General features: G+C 38.5%; 1 protein-coding gene across 3 annotated transcripts in view; it reads left to right on the forward strand.

The window, feature by feature from the left end:
• CPED1 (cadherin like and PC-esterase domain containing 1) overlaps positions 1–15192 on the forward strand; it is a 137806-nt gene extending 122614 nt beyond the window's left edge. For all 3 annotated transcript variants that reach the window (XM_071733733.1, XM_071733734.1, XM_071733735.1), the window contains 5 exons: positions 3768–3988; positions 4247–4348; positions 4565–4652; positions 6672–6818; positions 12165–15192. In XM_071733733.1, the coding sequence (XP_071589834.1) occupies positions 3768–3988; positions 4247–4348; positions 4565–4652; positions 6672–6818; positions 12165–12392 (786 nt within the window). In that variant the 3' untranslated portion in view covers positions 12393–15192. The remainder of the gene's footprint in view (positions 1–3767; positions 3989–4246; positions 4349–4564; positions 4653–6671; positions 6819–12164) is intronic.
• The last annotated feature ends 1922 nt before the right edge of the window (positions 15193–17114 follow it).

The following is a 17114-nucleotide window of genomic DNA, read 5'->3' on the forward strand; positions in this document are numbered from 1 at the left end:
CATCCACCAACCTGGGATATATTGATTACAAGGAATGCATGCTCATCTTTCTAATTGAGAAAATTTCTGCATTTATGGGCCAGCATGTCCTTCAAAATCCCAACATATGCATTTTCCAGAGTGTGACTGCTGACACCCTCCTGTAAAAGATACAGATGGACTTCAGACCTCTCCATCAGGGCTAAGGACCATAGATTTCACATACTGCAGTCCTAGTGGCATTACTGTCAGCAATGCTGTGATTTCACTGTGAAAGAAGTAGCTGGAGTTCACCAGATTTGCTTGATTCCATTGATGCAGTCCTCATATTGCTCAAGACTTGTTGACTGAAAGCTTATATGGTTTCTATAATTCACTGAAATTTTTGAGGATAATTTGCAGTTTTCATCTGCCTTTCTGTACAAGTCCACTGGCTCATTTCTCTCTTTCCCATTTACATAAAGTCTTACCTATTGTCTCAGCAGACTTGTGTCTGAGGATTCTGGTTAATTTCCCTAGTGGAACAACCTCTATTCCTCAGCAATGTGATCTTGCCATCTGTCTCAGTCCTGACTCATCCTGCTCCTACACATCTTCTCCTAAGAATAAGTGCACATTCCCAGATGGACAACTAGACACTCAATAGCATTATCTGTCTGGTCTAATCTATCTCCTAACCTCCTGCTTTGCCTCTTTGTGCAAGGTCACTTAAAGAGTGAAAATGGAGATGTTCTTAGACTAAGAACTTACCCTTCAGAGATGGGCAATGCACAGCTCAACATTCTTGTGATAATTTTTGAAGAAGTATTTCTAGGTCCTAACAGTTCTCTATTTCATCCAGTGATATTGACTGCTCTAAAGGAATCTATTCTGACTTCTGTTACCTCTTTCGTGTTCTCAGAACATCAGGACAACAACAAAGTACTATTCTAAGGCCCACCTGATATTTTCATATGGTGCCCATCATCATGGCATTTATGGACTAGAACTGACACTTTAAGATGTAATTGTACCTAACTTACCTCTCCTGGTTTTCTAAATGACTACACAGAGTGTACTCCCATTTCTGGACCTGCCTAGCTGGGCAGACTTGAAAACTCACTCAGGGGTCCACTGCTTTTGTGGATGAGGAGCTGTAGAAACTGTAAAGCCCCACAGTGCTGAAGTATTTAATAGCATAAATTGAGTGTACGTGTGTATAAGGGTGCTCTAATTTTGATATATAAAAAAAAAAAAAAAAGGAATTAACCTTGGTCTTCAATGCTCTGCAACATTTGAGACTTTGGAAGACATTTAGACACTTCAGACTTAAACTTCTAGAGAATACACACTGTATCTGTGTATCATCTTCATTGGCTTTGGCCATGGTTCTTCTCTCCTATTTTTTCCATGAAGGGTGTTCTGCTAATTGAATTCAGTGATAGATGAGATCAGACCAAATACAGTTAGAAGGAGAAAATATCTATCATAATCTTAGTCACAGAGAATGAGGAGTGAGATAAAAATACCCCAATATATCAGTGTAATTTATAGCTGAATACACTCCTTTACAATTAGAAATCCCCATGGGCAGTGATAACAATATGATATCAAATGTTATTAGAATCAGAAGAAAAACAATCTAAGATGTTCTACCAACATCTCTATGTGTGTAACCTGGTTGAGCCTGTTTGTTATTCTGCTAATGATGTTCTGTGTTTTTATAGAAATGTTCTCACCCACATTGCAAGTTAATGATATCCTTGCCTGCTAATATCTGAGAACTGCTTTTTAAATAGATATGCATCTAGATACCACAGTAATGTTCTTATGAAATAGAGATTATAGATACATGGATGTAGACAGGCCAGAGAGATTAAGAGATTTTGCAAATTAAAAGAATTGTTTAAAACCTCAAGTTAACCTACTTTAGAATTAGGACATATTGTAAGCATGGAGTATCTTCCTAATTGCAAATAATGGTGTGCATGTCTGTGTCTGTCAGGGAGAAAAAGAGAGAATATCCCACCAGTTCTTCCATTGATCCAAGGTTCCTTGACTTCTGTGAGTCATGTTAAAGGTTTTTTTTCTGAGACACAACATGAAAAGAGTTGGAAATACCCTTGCGTGTGAGAGAAATGCTTATGCAGTTCAAGCATGAACAGCAGCTGTTTAGGAATTTACTGTGTCAAGAAGCTTTGAGAGGTCCAGGTTAGGAGGTAAAAGACTCTATATGCTCAGTGCTTATTTTAATTTGTTTGCTACCATACATTATATATCAAGGGCTTCTCTTCAGCCCACAATGGGCAAGGCATGGGAAGCTCAGGTCACTGCCGTGCCCATTCACCAAATCAGGGTATGTTCATCTGAAACTGCTTCTGTTCCATGGGAACCATGACTGGTACACTGTTGTGGCTTTTTTTTTCTCACAATAAGTTCATAGTGAGAACTGGAATCAGTTTCTAGAACAGTGACATTCCTGGATGAAACAGATAAATAGAGATGTATTAGAGGAAAGAAGTACAAGATGTTTTCACCACCTAAGATGTTTTCATCTCTAAGAGAAACTTTGAAAACGTATTCTTAAACATGTGATTTTGTGCAGTCTGAATGTTATTTTCATAGCCAAATACTCAAGGTGTAAGTAGCAAGGCATCAAACCCCAAATCAAATTAAAAACACAAACAGCAAAACCCAATTTACAGGGTGTCAACTACCCTGAGTTCCAGAGTAGGTAGGAGAAGTTGCACACTGCCATGCAGAGAACAGGCTGTGACTGTGTTTTGGCTCTGTGAGGTTTCTGACTCCCAGTTTTACATTTATCTCTGCTATGTGGATTTCTGGCTGAGGTGACTGTGGTAATAACTGATTACCCACACAGTTTCTTTGACAAACCACAGTGAACCTGGGTTCTCTTCCACTTTTGGACTCTTGTCATTGCTTACATATTCTTCTCAGCAGGAGGAAACACTAGTCCCATCCACTAAAAATAGGGCAATTACATTTTAAAACCTCACACATCAAGTTCTGTGGCGTCCACATACAGCAGTGCTTGATTTGTCAGGGGAGTCTATGAAATAAGTAGGAGTAAGGCCAAATTTCAAGTCTTCATTCATTTGCAAGGTCAGAGTGACCCAGTGGGGTCAGTAACAGCTGCTGGTACTTGAAGTGCTTCTGTCATGCTGATGGCAATTCTAAACTTCCTTCTGGTGATCTCCTCACACATGACAGAACTCTGTGCAGATTATCCACCACCAAAATAACCCCCTTTTTTTCCCCTCTGAAATGGCAGAAAGACCATCTCTATACAAATAAGGCAGCAGCTGTGTTCATTGATGTGTGTGTGTTACTGTGGTGTAAATTCTAATGAATCACATTTACAGAAGACATACATTAACTAAGATGTGCTGTGCAGCAACAAACCACATGAAAAACTTGAGGAAGAAAAGCAGGTAGCTGCAAGTAATCACTGGAATCTCTGTGCTAGCAATTGGAAGTAAATGTAAACTTAATCAAAAGAAATTATCAACAAGGATGAAAAATGCAATACTAATTGTGCAACTGTAGAAATCTCTAACCTGTACTTTTTGCCTTTCAAATACATCATATAGCTTTTTTTTAACCAGATCACACAGATTTTGCTAAAGGAGAACTTCAGTATGGTGATGTTGAGACTGGACAACTGGAAGCTCACAGAGATATTTCTTGAACGTTATAAGAAGGATTTAAACATGAGCTGTATTCTTTCCTTAACTTTTGAATTTTGGAGTGAGCAACTTCTAAGTCATATTTTTTTTTTCCATCCAAAGATTCTTTTTATAGGTGACTCAACGAACAGAGGGATGATGTACTATCTAATAGAAAGAGTGAATAAAACTCTGGAGGAATGGCAAAAAACTCACGATGTTAAATGTTATCATAATATCAATGAGGGGAAAACATTTGTCAGTTATTCCTACTATCCCCAGTTTTGGATGAATGCAAACCAGAGACCAAGTTTTGAAAAAGCACTGGAACAACTGCTGTACAGGTACAGCCCAAACTCTGTTGCTGCCTTGTTTCTATTCTCATTCTATTTGCAAATGTGCTCAACACATTTTACAATTAAAGTCAATAAACAACCACAACAGGTGCAGGCTGCACTGTGTGGTTGAAAAATAGCAGAAAATGACATGAGGCCTCTGATCAGGATGCCAGATAGAGTTCATTAAAATGCAGTGCAATGCAGCTAAAATGTTTGCCATCTGCTTTAAGGCAACATGTGTTGTTTTCCCTTTCTCTCTTTCAGATCCCGTCCCCTGGAGAACACAGACCAGACTGTATTAATTGTAGGTGGTGTTCAGTGGCTTAATTCTAATCACCTCCAAATTATCCAAAAGGTGTTGAGCAGGTAATGTTCTGTGCTTGGTGTTATTTCAAGCCTTGATATGATAAATAAAGTGAAACGACTTAAGAAAAAATTAAATACAAATATTCAATCTGTTTTCTCATGAATGTGCACTTAAATTACATCAAGAAAATAAAAATTAAGTGTCTTTTGATGTGTCTGCTAAGTAAAATGTATCCTTTTTTCCTTTTTTTTTTTTTTTTTTAATTTGCCAAACAGGGAAAATCTATCAAATATTCTGGTAATTATCAAATCTATAGGGATGGGTTTTCACCTCCCAGTGGATGGAATACATTCTCTATCACAGGTAAGCTCCAGCATATTTATAGTGCATTTTCATAGAATCATAGACAAGCCTTAAAGATCACTTAGATCCAATCCCCTACCATGGCATATGGCACCTTCCATGAACCAGGCTGCTCAAAGCCTCATCCAGTCTGGCCTTAACACTTCCCAGCAGAGGGCATCAAAAGCTTCCCTGGGCAATCTGTTCCATTGCCAATTTCCATGGAAGACTCTTCATTTCAGACGTAATTTTGTTGTCTGGTCAAGATATGTTGCAACTGCTGCTGAGAATACTTCAAGTGGATCAAAGAAAGAATGTTTGCTTTTGCACATATGCTTGTTGGTATGGATTCAGCTAATTTGCTGTATTTTATGGGTTCTGCCACCATTTGAGGTGCTGCACTCGGTCAGCCAACCTGGAACCAGAAGCTCTGATAGGAAACCTGGTGCCAAAGCTGAGAAATTGAGCTGGAGACAGGCAGATTGCTCCTCCTGTCACATCAGGCATAGGCTCTCTATAAACCTAGCTCAATCAACCTATGAAGTCATTGCAGAGCAGCTGGAATGCACCCATGAATCCAGCCTGTTGTTTGTATGTTTATCAGATCTTACAGTCAGTTTAAGTCACGTCCAAAATGCAGAGCAACAGAAGGACCTGTTTAAATGTGCTGTGTAACTCATTCAGCTCAATATCTTTATTTACAATTTGGATGGTTGTTTCCTATTGAATGCATAAAAAATACCTGGAATAGACAGGGAAGCACCACATGGGAAGACAGAGGAAGTTATGCCCACCAGCACATCCTGTAACACTCCAGCTATTCATGGGTGTTGAGAACATTATTAGCTTTTGTACTTTACATACAGCACTCTTATCACACTTGGGGACAGGCACCTATGTCTTTTTTGCAACCATAACACACTGATGTATTCAGTTACTTACTGTTACCCTCACCCTTTCTACTACATAGACTACCCAGTCAGATTTTAGGCATTCTTTCCCTCTAAGTTAGTACCATCTGACTTTTCTCTACTGAATGTCTTCTTATTGATTGCAATTATTGCATTAACTTATCCTGCTGATCACATTAGGATACTGTAGGGTAATAGTTGGACTCAACATGAAGGAAATTTATCATAGCTCCTGCCATGGTTTTCAGGGGAGTTCTGTCCTAGAAAGAAGAAGCAGAACTTTGACTGAAGGTTGGTGAGACAAGGACAGAAAGAGTACTACAGTCATCTGAGGACTGCCTTTTTCCTGTTTCTCATTCAGTAGTTTATAAAACTCCAAAAATCAACTACAGTGCATAACTGACATTCTTTCTCTTTCAAAATTGAAATCATATGACAAATTACCTGTGTGGTTTGGGTGCTCTGGACTTCTGGGTTACTGCAGCTACTCTCAAAGCCCTTCTGTCTGCAGTGTCAAATCCACTGCCTTGCCAAATTCATGGCTAACCTTTTTTCTATTCCCAGCCTTCCTGCAATATCTTGAGAATTAATAATCTGTTCTTCAGTGTAACTATTTCTAAGATACCCATGACCCTATAATCCTTTTTTTAAGCAACAGGCCAAAGGGCTTTTATTGGAAGATATTTTTTTCTTTTATAGGGACAATTTCACCATTTGTTGCATACTGTTTTATAATAGGAAATTCTCCTGAATTACAGCTTATAGTAGCTAAGTATATATTAGAACCAATTACTCAGAAATTATTTTTAAATATCATCAAATTCCTTCAATGAAGGAAGCTTCACAACTATAGAAAAGTTACTGCTTACTTGATTTTTAGTTAAGATCTTATTGAAATCAATCTGGTTTGTTGTGTAATGCAGAGAATGTTTTTCAGATTTTCTCTAACTTCTATTGCTCTGCAAAACATGTTCTAAGAAATTTCTGCAAAAATCTTCTACAGTAAGTCATGTCTGGAGTATAACATAACTGCTCTATTCAAAATGCTGTTCATTTCAGTTGCAGAATAAGAAGAATCCTATAACCAGACTTTCTAATGAGACTTTGCAATATTTTGTCTGAAATACAGGCAGAAGTGCAAAACTTGTGGAATGAAAACTTGGTAATTCTGGATACAGCAAAAAACTTTGGCTATGAAGTTGTTGACACCTTTCTCATCACCATGGGACGTTACAAAGAATTCCTGCAAGGGAAGTGTGGCTGCCATTTCCATGAGGTAATATTTCACACTAATATCATTCCCAGGTATTTAAGAGAGATTTTAACTCTCAGGTCCTTAGAAGCAAAATTATTATTATATTACTTTCTATGCATTATATATCCCTACTGCTCAGTTTATCTTTTTGTCATACTTCAGGCTCACAGGTTTATGCCTTGAAGCCTTCGTAGATGAGCATCTCAGGAGACTCCCACCTCACCATAGGTACATTTAAAATGGATCTTAACACTGAAAGAGAAATCTTACTGCTCTGTATCTATCTATTTTCATACATCTGAGAAGGAGCTGTCTAAAATAGTTACAGTGACCAAACAGTTTTATAGTCAAAGTATACATTGCTTATTATACAAAATTTAAGTTAGTTATTCTCACTCCTGCCCATGGTTTTTTGCCTGAAATCTATAGAAATCCTGTCTTGTTTTATAACTGCTGGACTGGTGAGACAAGGATGTGGTAAAATATATGAGTAAGGCATCTGAGAACATATTCTTCTGTTCATTAGAAGTTCTGGTAATCACAGAATCTTCACAATATATTAGAAATTACAGTAGTCCATGGATTTTTTAAGAAACAAGTTAGCAGACATGTTTTTTAAATCTAGACACAGAATCAGCCCGGAAGCTGCCAAACCAGTGAAAGTTTGAAAAACAAGGTATTTAAAGTTTTCTTGGTTTCCCTTAGGATGTATTTTGAGTACGTGGTGTGCCTTTTTATAGTGAGTGCCACCAGACCTATTCCTGTAGCTTCCAACCAAGGTCTTCCTTGCACCCCTGACACCAACCTGTTAGCCACTTCCCAGGTTCCTGTTATGAGTGTTCAGTCTGCTGAGAATACAAACATGTCATTTGTTGCCCTAGAGAAGACTTGTGGATATTACATTACTCTCTTTGGAAACCAGGAAAAGTGTCGAGGTATGAAGAAGGCTTGTATTTTTCCAGGTACTTAGCTCCTGATTCCCAATAAACAATATTACTTCAGTGAAAATTGGAATTGTGCCAATAACCCTGTGCCTCTCTTGATAAGACAGAGAAGCCTTCTGGTAACTCTATAGGTAAAATCACATTTAGGTCAATAAGAAATTGCCTGTGATGCTACAAGCATCTTCATTCTTATGAACTGAATGTAGATGGGCTGTTTAACAAAAGATTTGGAAACTACCACAATTATTTTCCATTAAAATCTGTGTAGGACCATAAAATTTGAATTGTCGTATCTTTCAGGAAGATTGCACTTCCTCTGTGTGATAAAAGAGGGATGACAGGTGTGAGTTCTTTCATAGAGTGAAGTACGGAATGAAAAGAAATTATTTCTGGCAAGTTAAAACTGAAAAAAAAAAAAGAGGTGCAAGGGAAGAGGTCTCTTTGAGACCAAGAGTTAATGAATTTATGGTGTTTCACAGTCATCTGGGAGCTCTGAGACAGTCAGAAACCACTGGTTGGAAGAAATCTCAGGAGTCTTGTCACTGACTAGAATTATGACACAAGCAATTTGATGGGTCATTTAGAAAACAGAAGTCCACAAGTTAGTTCTGGTGGAGAGAAACCTAGAACTTTTTTAATCTGAGTTATCAAAAGTGCATAAAAATGACTGTCTCCCACACAAGTGAAATATTAACATTTTTCCAGCATGAATTTAGGGATTTGTTTTCTGTCAAAAAGAATTACTTCAAATGAGAGAGACCACCAAGTGTTTCCTGAATCTCTCAAAAGAAGGATAAAACCCCTTTGCTTATTTTGCCAAGTCACACCAGTTTTTTTCTAAGCTTTACTCTTGGCCAAGCCTGTTCCCGGGACCTGGACATGTACAGGGTTAGCACAGATCTATAGGGCTTCATAGGTATAAAGATGGGCTGTGACACTAGGAATGAAGTGGGAGCACTAATTTTTTGCCATGAAGAAACATCAGGACAGCTATGATATATTTTCCTTAAAGATCCAGAAAAAACCAAAGATCTAAAAATAATGTTTGCTTCATCAAACACCCACAGTATACAATGGAAAACAAAATATAATGTGGCTAATTAAACCTAGGAGTTGTGAAAAAAACAAACTGAAATTCGGTGGCGATGATAGAAAAATTGAGCACAGGCTCCAGAGTGTCCTTATGGTATCTGCTGGCCAAGGACTAGCATAAGAAGCCTATTTTTTTGTAGCCATTGAGTTATAATTCATTGTCTAAGCCACCACTGTCACCTTTACATAAAGCAGAATTAAAGTGTTAATAACTATTAATGCTTGCTTTTTCTTCTGAAATACACAGACAAAGATATAATATCAGGGATAGTCCATGGCACAACAAATGTATTCTCAGACAGAATGGGGAGACAATCAGCTGCTGCTGGTTGGGACTCTGTGTCAGTATGAGGCTGTCTGGGGCTGAGGATATGTTTGGGACCATTATCAGACCCTCCTGACCTCACGTGCAGGATTCTGACTCGTGCTTCTTAGCAGCTCACGTTTTCAGCCCATTGCCATGGCCTCTGTCCTGCTTTGGGACCAAACACAGCAGGTGTGGTTAGTGAACCAATCCTTTAATCTGCTCTGCTCAGTATGTGGGAGAGGCACGAACACAGCTCAGTCCAAATGGAGCTGTGAACAAGGGAGTAAGTCACAGGGCAGGTATTTATTCCAAGGATAAATAGTCCCATGGAGTAAATGCCTCTCTGCATTTCACACAGACAGCTGTGCGGACCCTTTTTTGTCTAGAATCCAGATGTTGGTGTCTTCATGGGTCATTTCTGATGCTTACTGTTTCCACAGAGCTTTTGAGTGAAATGAAGAGCTTCAAAGTGAAATATTCCAGATGCTTTGTGTGGAACAGGGTGCAAAACAGCAGGGTGTGATCAGCATTTCTCATGTACTTCTCCACCATTTTGTATCAGCTCCTGTGTACATTTGGCTTTGCTTCTCTGCTGGAGAAATCTCGAGAGTCTGTATTTCTGGAGAGGATCAGGGGAGAATTTGGGTCATGAAGCTTTTGTTAATGAGGCTTGAGAAACCACTGTTCCTGAAAGAGGTGTAGATGTGCCCAGGAGAATCCATTAGCCCCCAAAACACAGATGCAATCCTTAGAGAAAGCAAAGTGTAAGACCTTGATGCTTTTGATACCTCATTAGTTTTAACAGTTTTGTCATCAGTTTATTTCTGCATCTTGGCAAGCAGTTTACTCTAGGAAAATGGTATTTTGCCTCCAAGGACAGAGCCAAGAACACTGTGAAACCTCAGAACTTTTCATGTTTTATGAAACCAGATGAGATGGATTAAACCTACTGCTTTGTACTTTCACTTTCTTTCTCTTAAAATAGTGACCTCCTAAACTCCTGGAAGACATCAGTCCTCTCTGTAAATGCCATCTGAGCTAAAGCATAGCCATGCAGGAACAGAGATCTGTCTGTTCTGCATGGCCAGAAACCAAGAAATTAAAACATTCAGCAGTTCTCATTTGATTCTTGCTAGCTGGTCAAACAGAAATTTTTTTCCCCTGATTGTCCTGATGAATTATTTGAGTTGCCACCAACCCACTTCAGAGGGCAGCACAGAAATCTGCAGCTTTATAGACCCTACAATTTTTGCTCTGTTTGCCAAGGGATCTGGATTTACAAGGGAATTCTCTCAATCTGGGGCAAAAAATCTTGCTTAACTCTGGCACGTCCTGCCCACACATGCTTCTAGTTCTGTGCACACATGCATACCTGATCTTTTAATTACCTCATTCTTCACAAATTCTTATGGAAAATAGATTGCCCAGCAGTTATAAAGACTTTCATGGAACCTACTTTTTTATTCAGAGTTATTTCTTAATGTAATAGTAATAAAATCATGATCACAACACAGAAACTAACAACTTTGGGATTTTGGTATCTTAATCAGTTTTTGGCTTCCTCATGAACATTAGATTGCATTCCTGGGAGATTATGCCTAACAGGAATGTAGTTTGGGTGATTGGTTCAAGGTGGCATCATTTTGAAATAGTTGTAAGATCTAAGGCATTAATTTAGAAAAATGAACCTGCAGTAATTGCATGAAAGCAAATAACAGCCCTTGGCTTAGCTGTATCAAATTGATCAGAGGATATATTAATTTTCTACATGGATAATTCCTGGTCTTTTTTTAGTTCAGCCAGCTCCCTTGTAGCTGCTCTGCCCAGTCTTTCAAGCCATTGCACATGTTATTCCTTCATTTGCATTTAATTTTGTATGAGTTGTTTCATTTATTATGACCTTCACTGTGTATGAACATTGCTTCTGATTATTCAGTTATAGTAAATATACATTATATTATTTAAAAACTTATATGCTTCTGCATCAATATATATATGAATATATATATAATAATATATGTAATATATATAAATTAAGTCTGCTTTTTCAAGTGTCAGCTGGGATTGCTACAGCAGGAAAATTGATGAACATCAGAGCTATCAAGTCAGCATATGTTTACTCTTTTAAAAATAAGTTAACCACTTGTACACTTTTCTGTTTTCTCTGAATTTACCACTGCCAGGTTGGGATCCTCTATCCTGCATCTGTGCAAGGTTCTGAGGTTTTGCCTCTCTTGAAGTAGCTTCATTATTCTTTGGTGTTCACTGAGTTGAGACCTTCAGCAGCTCACAGGAGACTACCCCTCAGTCATTATGCTGCTGACAACCATACCTTTTACCTTCTCTCTAGTTAGTCTCATGGGCATTTGTTTATTCCTTACAAACTGAACATGATAATCCCAGAGCTTTATACATATCTGGGGGGTGCAAGGAGGAGCATTCTTCTCCATTAAGTTACTGAACCACAATGTGGTTATGTCAGTGTGATGCCCTAGGGAGAGGGATGTTCAATAGCACTTTAACTCCTTTCTTGGAGAAACATGACACGTGGGTGTTTTTATCTCAAGATGGAACTGGTCCAGGTTTGCATCAAGACCTGAGAGTGAGACATTCTCGCAGGGCTCACAGCTGAGAGACAGCACATGTCCTTCAAGTGCTTGGAATCAGAGCAGGATTTAAACCCTCCTGCAAGTCAGGGCAGTCCTGAGTTAATATTTTCCAATAGTAAGTATACAGGCAAGTTGTTAAGCATGAATTTTCTATTTCAGACAAATTGTCCCTAGTAAAGAGAACAGACTCTAATATACAAAGGCATTACAGAATTAGCCAACTAAGTACAATGGGCTATACACATAGATTTCAAGGCTTAAAAAAACACAATCATGCACTTTAAATTAGTATGCAGCATAGCAAGTTGCCCCAGGACCTGCTTTGTGGAGAACTGTCTCAGCATTTCTGTACACACAGCTGTGTATTCTTCTAGGTGCAGGCAGAAAGCACTCACATATGGCACTTCTTTTGCAGGTGGTGAAATCCAATCCCTCTGAAGAAAGCCCACACTTAACAATGACATTATCAAGGCACTACACACTGGGGAAATATTTCGGCAGTCAAAGCAAACTATCACAACTGCAGAACTATGCAACAAATTCGCAGTCCCCGTATCATGTCCGAGGTCCAATCAATCAAGTTTATTCTGAAATCCTTCTCAGCAGGCTCTGTGCAAGTAAGAGAGAGCTTGCCAGCACATAACCTCTCCGGGATGAAGAGCTGGGACTCGAGCTGTGCCACTCACTGCCTGAGCAACAATCCAAGGACCACGGTGATTTTCTGATGTGCTTCCCACCTGGCTGCACACACACCAACAGCACTTGGAACATGTAGCATTTTTCCTAAAACATTATGAAGTCAAGATATGCCATGGCAACTGTGATGTCAAAATGGAAGATGGAGAGATGTAAAGGAGAGAAGAAGGGAAGTTACTTGAACTGTTGCCAAAGACTAGAACAGCTGTAGCTCAAGCAACTGTGTATTAAGGGAGGAATTTATACACTTGAATGATTTGGAAAGGACTGCTTTAGCTCTTTCACACTATCTTGTTTTCTATTTATAGAAACACTGTAATATTTGAATGTATTTAGAAACTGGCTACATTCCATTTTAAAGAGTTTTATTTTATGTGGATGTTCACTTCAATATCAAACCTTTTATGTTTAGGTACTTGATTTATACCATTTGAAAATTTCTATTGGCATTTCACTGATGATGTCAAGTTTTCAAATCTAGTGTTTTTAGTGAAAATACACCCCTTCTTTGATGGAGCAGATATCTACTCTATTTCTTGCATGTTCTAAAGCTGATATAGAGGTAGATGAATTAGATTTGAGACTGATTATAACTCTCTCAAAATGTAATGCATAAATATAGTGAGTATGTTAACATAACCTTATTTATGATCCCAGTTTAGGAGAGTGTCCATGTGCCAGGAAAGACTTCTGAGGTATGTGCTTCATCATCTGCCTTGGCTTCTTGGAAGTTCCCTTTCTTTTCTGATTTTTTTATAGAATACTTGCCAGTGTGAAGACAGAAGAAAACAGAAGAAACATCTTTGCAAATAGACATAAGAACTTTGGGGTCTGGTTTTTAATCTGTCATCACAAGTGTGATGCAATGGGATGGGAGCAGAATACACTTCCTGCATCTTGTGCTTGGCAGGGATGAGACCTTCTCTGAGCAGTGGTTTCATGTTGCAGTCCAGCTATATCACCAAAGTTTTAGATCTAGTCTAGGTGAAACACCAGAAAGAGGCTTCACCACTATAGGGGAGAACTGTCTGTCTGCTCATCCCCCACCATAACACTGACAGCCCATTCACTCACAGCTGGGGTGCCCAGATGGGAAACCAAACATGGTCCATGTTTAGCAGCTGGGTGATGGATAAGTGATGGCAGAGAGCAAAGCCCCCTGGGATTTTCCAGTTATGGGCTCTTACTAATGCAGTCACAAAGCTGGCAATCAGGCCACTGGTCTGCCTGACTGTAGAAAAGAGGCACAAGAAGGTAAACAAGATCTTCCTTACTCTGTTAAATGCTTCCCCTTTACAATTTTATATATTATCTTCCCCTAGTGTCTACTGCCTTTGGGAAGGAAGTCTCAAGAAATGTTAGGGAGGAAACAAATTACAGCACAGAACTAATCACCATCTTATTGGCCTCACTAGCACAGAGAATTTCTGCCCTATATGGAAATAGGGCTAGAAATTCATGACACCACATTTAGGATTTGCCAAAGAACCATAAACTCAACACAGTCTCTATCCCCAGCTAAAGTATTGTGAATTCTTGTACCTTCAGATAAGTAGTAAGAAGTTGGGAAATTCTCATGCTCTGGGGAGTCTGGCTTACCTAGAATGTCAGAGGATCCTCAAAAAGAAGATCTGGCATATCTGAGTCAGGAGACTTTCACTATATTGACAAAGTTCCTAATTTAGACAAGAATATTACATTTAGCGAGACAGTGTGAATATTTTTGTTTCTCTATAATATGCTGCTGCTGTGCTTACAGTGAATGTCCCTGAATTTCTATGTAAGGTTTTCCCTGGCATGGAGCTTTACATGAAGGAGGGGTCAGCTACTGTGCATAAATACTGAAAATGTCAGTATTTGGTTTTGCGCAATACGATTATATAAGAAATATAATTGTATGCAAATTATGTAATATATACTCTCGAGTCTGGAACTCCAGGGCTGCACATCCTGAAGGATTTAAAATCATGCCAGCACTAGATACAAAATGCAGCCAGATGTCTTAGGTATTAAGATGATCAATGATAGGTATATTTAATACTGCTTCTGTTAAAATATTTTTGTAGCTCATTTAAATCCACATCCATTTTTGTTGTTCTGTACACAAATATTTTGAAGACAAGAATTGGGGTTTTATGTTTGTTTATTTTTTTAATCAAAACCTCTAGCTGAAGCATCAGCTACAATGATGAAAAGGAGAGGGCTGACTTTATTATATTGTAGCTGATATCAGCAAATTGTGCAATTCATTACTTCTCGTTTCACCACAAAATGGTTTACATGTGCTATACACCCAGATGTCTTAACGTTTTCCAGCTCTTTATATTTTTCAAATGTATCAAGTTGAAAATTTCCTATGTGTTTTCTATTTTTATATGTCTATGTACATATATATGTCTGTACAAAGTCATTGGTACAATTTGCAAATTGATCTTTATTTTAAAAAGTTCTTTGAAAAGGTTTTTCCAACACTATATAAAATCCATTCAATTTTAGGTATAAGCAAAGGGAATGCGGACTAGAAGAGGTACCAAAGCACATTTTTCACTATTCAACTTTAAAATATATCTCTAGAGATTCACATGGAAGCATTGCTTGCACACAAAAATTTACAGATTAAGAAAATAAAAGAATTATGTTTGTGTTCCAGTCAGAGCACATGTTGCTGACAATGTTTTACTTCAGAATTATCACATCTGCTGTGACATTTTGCCTGAATAAGCATTAAAGTGTTCCTGCTATATTAAGACTGATTCATTACTTAGTGGTTCCCCCCCCCCCCCATATGTTTATTTTAGTCCTATTACTTACCATTAAAATAACAAAGGACCTAATTGTCAAGGTGAGTTCCACCTCCTAATAGAGACAGGAATGGCCCTGGAAATGGTGGTAAGGTTGAAATGAGCAGAATAGGAAACAAGTACACTGAAAAGTGGTGTTTCTGCTCAGCATCTGCTTGGCAGTGCATGGAGTTTAGAATAAAACCAGGGTATACTTTAAGCTACAGGTAGAGAGAGTGAAGCTATATTCCAAAAAATAAATACCCTGGTACACAAAGAAGCAATCTCAGGGATTATTGCATCTCTTTACACTTCATCTGAAGCTGCAGTACTGTGTATCAGATGAGTTGTAACTCCATCTCTCATGAAACTCCACAGATATTGCACAATGATTTGATTTCTTACCCTTGAAGGGTAGATCACCACCACGACCAAGCCCCTCTCAGTGGATCTCTTTGGAATAAATGGCTAGAACCCAAAAGATTTCTCTGTTTGTAAGGGAATGCCTTGACAAACCAGCTCTATCATTGGAGATGATATATTTCAAGTAGCCTTGTTTGACAAGGAACTGAAAGAATGAACTACATGTACTGTTTTTATGCTTGGTATTCATTTGAAAATGTTAATCTTTTACAATAATCTCTTTCACACCCCTAAATATAAAGGCTTTCTTTTACTCTTCTGTGACACATTAAAGGGACATCAAAGTCAATTTATTTGCTTAGTGGGTGGAGTAGTGGGGCATCCAGTTACCTCAAAGTTGAAATAACCACTAATAGTTATGCTTCTGTTGCTATGCTGAGTTAAGAGAATGCTTTGAAGAAACAGATATGTGTGATATTAAGTTGACTACAGTCCAGGGATCTTTCAGATTGCTTTTTTATAGTAAAGCAATTTTTAGAGGTGCAGTTAGCTATCTGGCATAGAGTCAAACTTCCAAACAAGCCTCTGTAAGCTTGCATGAAAAATACAGTCTTACCTTTTTATTTCCCTGCTAGCCCAGCATCTGTCTTGTTTTACCTTGCTGTTATGACTATCCATACCTGCTCTCCTCCACTTAGTCTTTTTCCTGGTGACCTTAGAAATTCCTATTTCATCTTAGAAGGAATTTTTGGAAACCTGATCATTCATTGTTGCAAATTTGGGCTGAATCTTCAAGATATCAGTGTTGCTACCTTAATGTTTTTGTCAGGTCCAACAGCAGAAAATCTATGAAGTGCAGCAGGGGTAGAGCACCTCTTCTCTATGGCAGTGATTTTCTCTGATAAATTTAAATCAACTTGTGTTGGGTTAAGTACTTAGTGCTCACTAGCACTTAGCTTTTCGTGGAGCTTGTCTTTACCAAGCTAAACTCCATCCAACTTTATCCACATCCAAACTATGGGCATCCCTTCCTGCAATCCCTTAAACATGTCTGCAGCCCAGGCAAGGACACTATGTTAAGCAGTCCTGAACTGAAGATGAAGTTAATGCTTAAATGAAACCAGAACTAGTGTCCTTGTGAAACACAGCAACTACTCACCATCTCCTTGATATCCTACTCTAATGAGAAGAATTCAGTCCCTTTCAGCTGAATCTCAGACAGGAAGGTCTTTTCTCAAACTTTTTCCCCATTTCTTGCCTTCAAGAAATAAAAGGAGGGCTCTTCTCTCTCTGCCCACTCACACCTGACAGGGTGAGATGAGCTTACTTTTGCACTGCAGTAGGCATTTTCCTCATATACCTCAATGTAGGGACAAATTTCCCACAGCATATAATGTTTTGAATACTGTGATTTTTTTTATTTGTCTTGAGCAGTGAGAGGATATGCAGTTAAAACAGCCAATGCCAGGCTCAGTGTCTGCCAGAGCTGCCTGCCCCAGTGCTGCTCTCAGAATGTCAGGGAGAGT

The sequence above is a fragment of the Heliangelus exortis genome, chromosome 1 (genome assembly GCF_036169615.1).
Source record: "Heliangelus exortis chromosome 1, bHelExo1.hap1, whole genome shotgun sequence".
NCBI lineage: Eukaryota > Metazoa > Chordata > Aves > Apodiformes > Trochilidae > Heliangelus > Heliangelus exortis.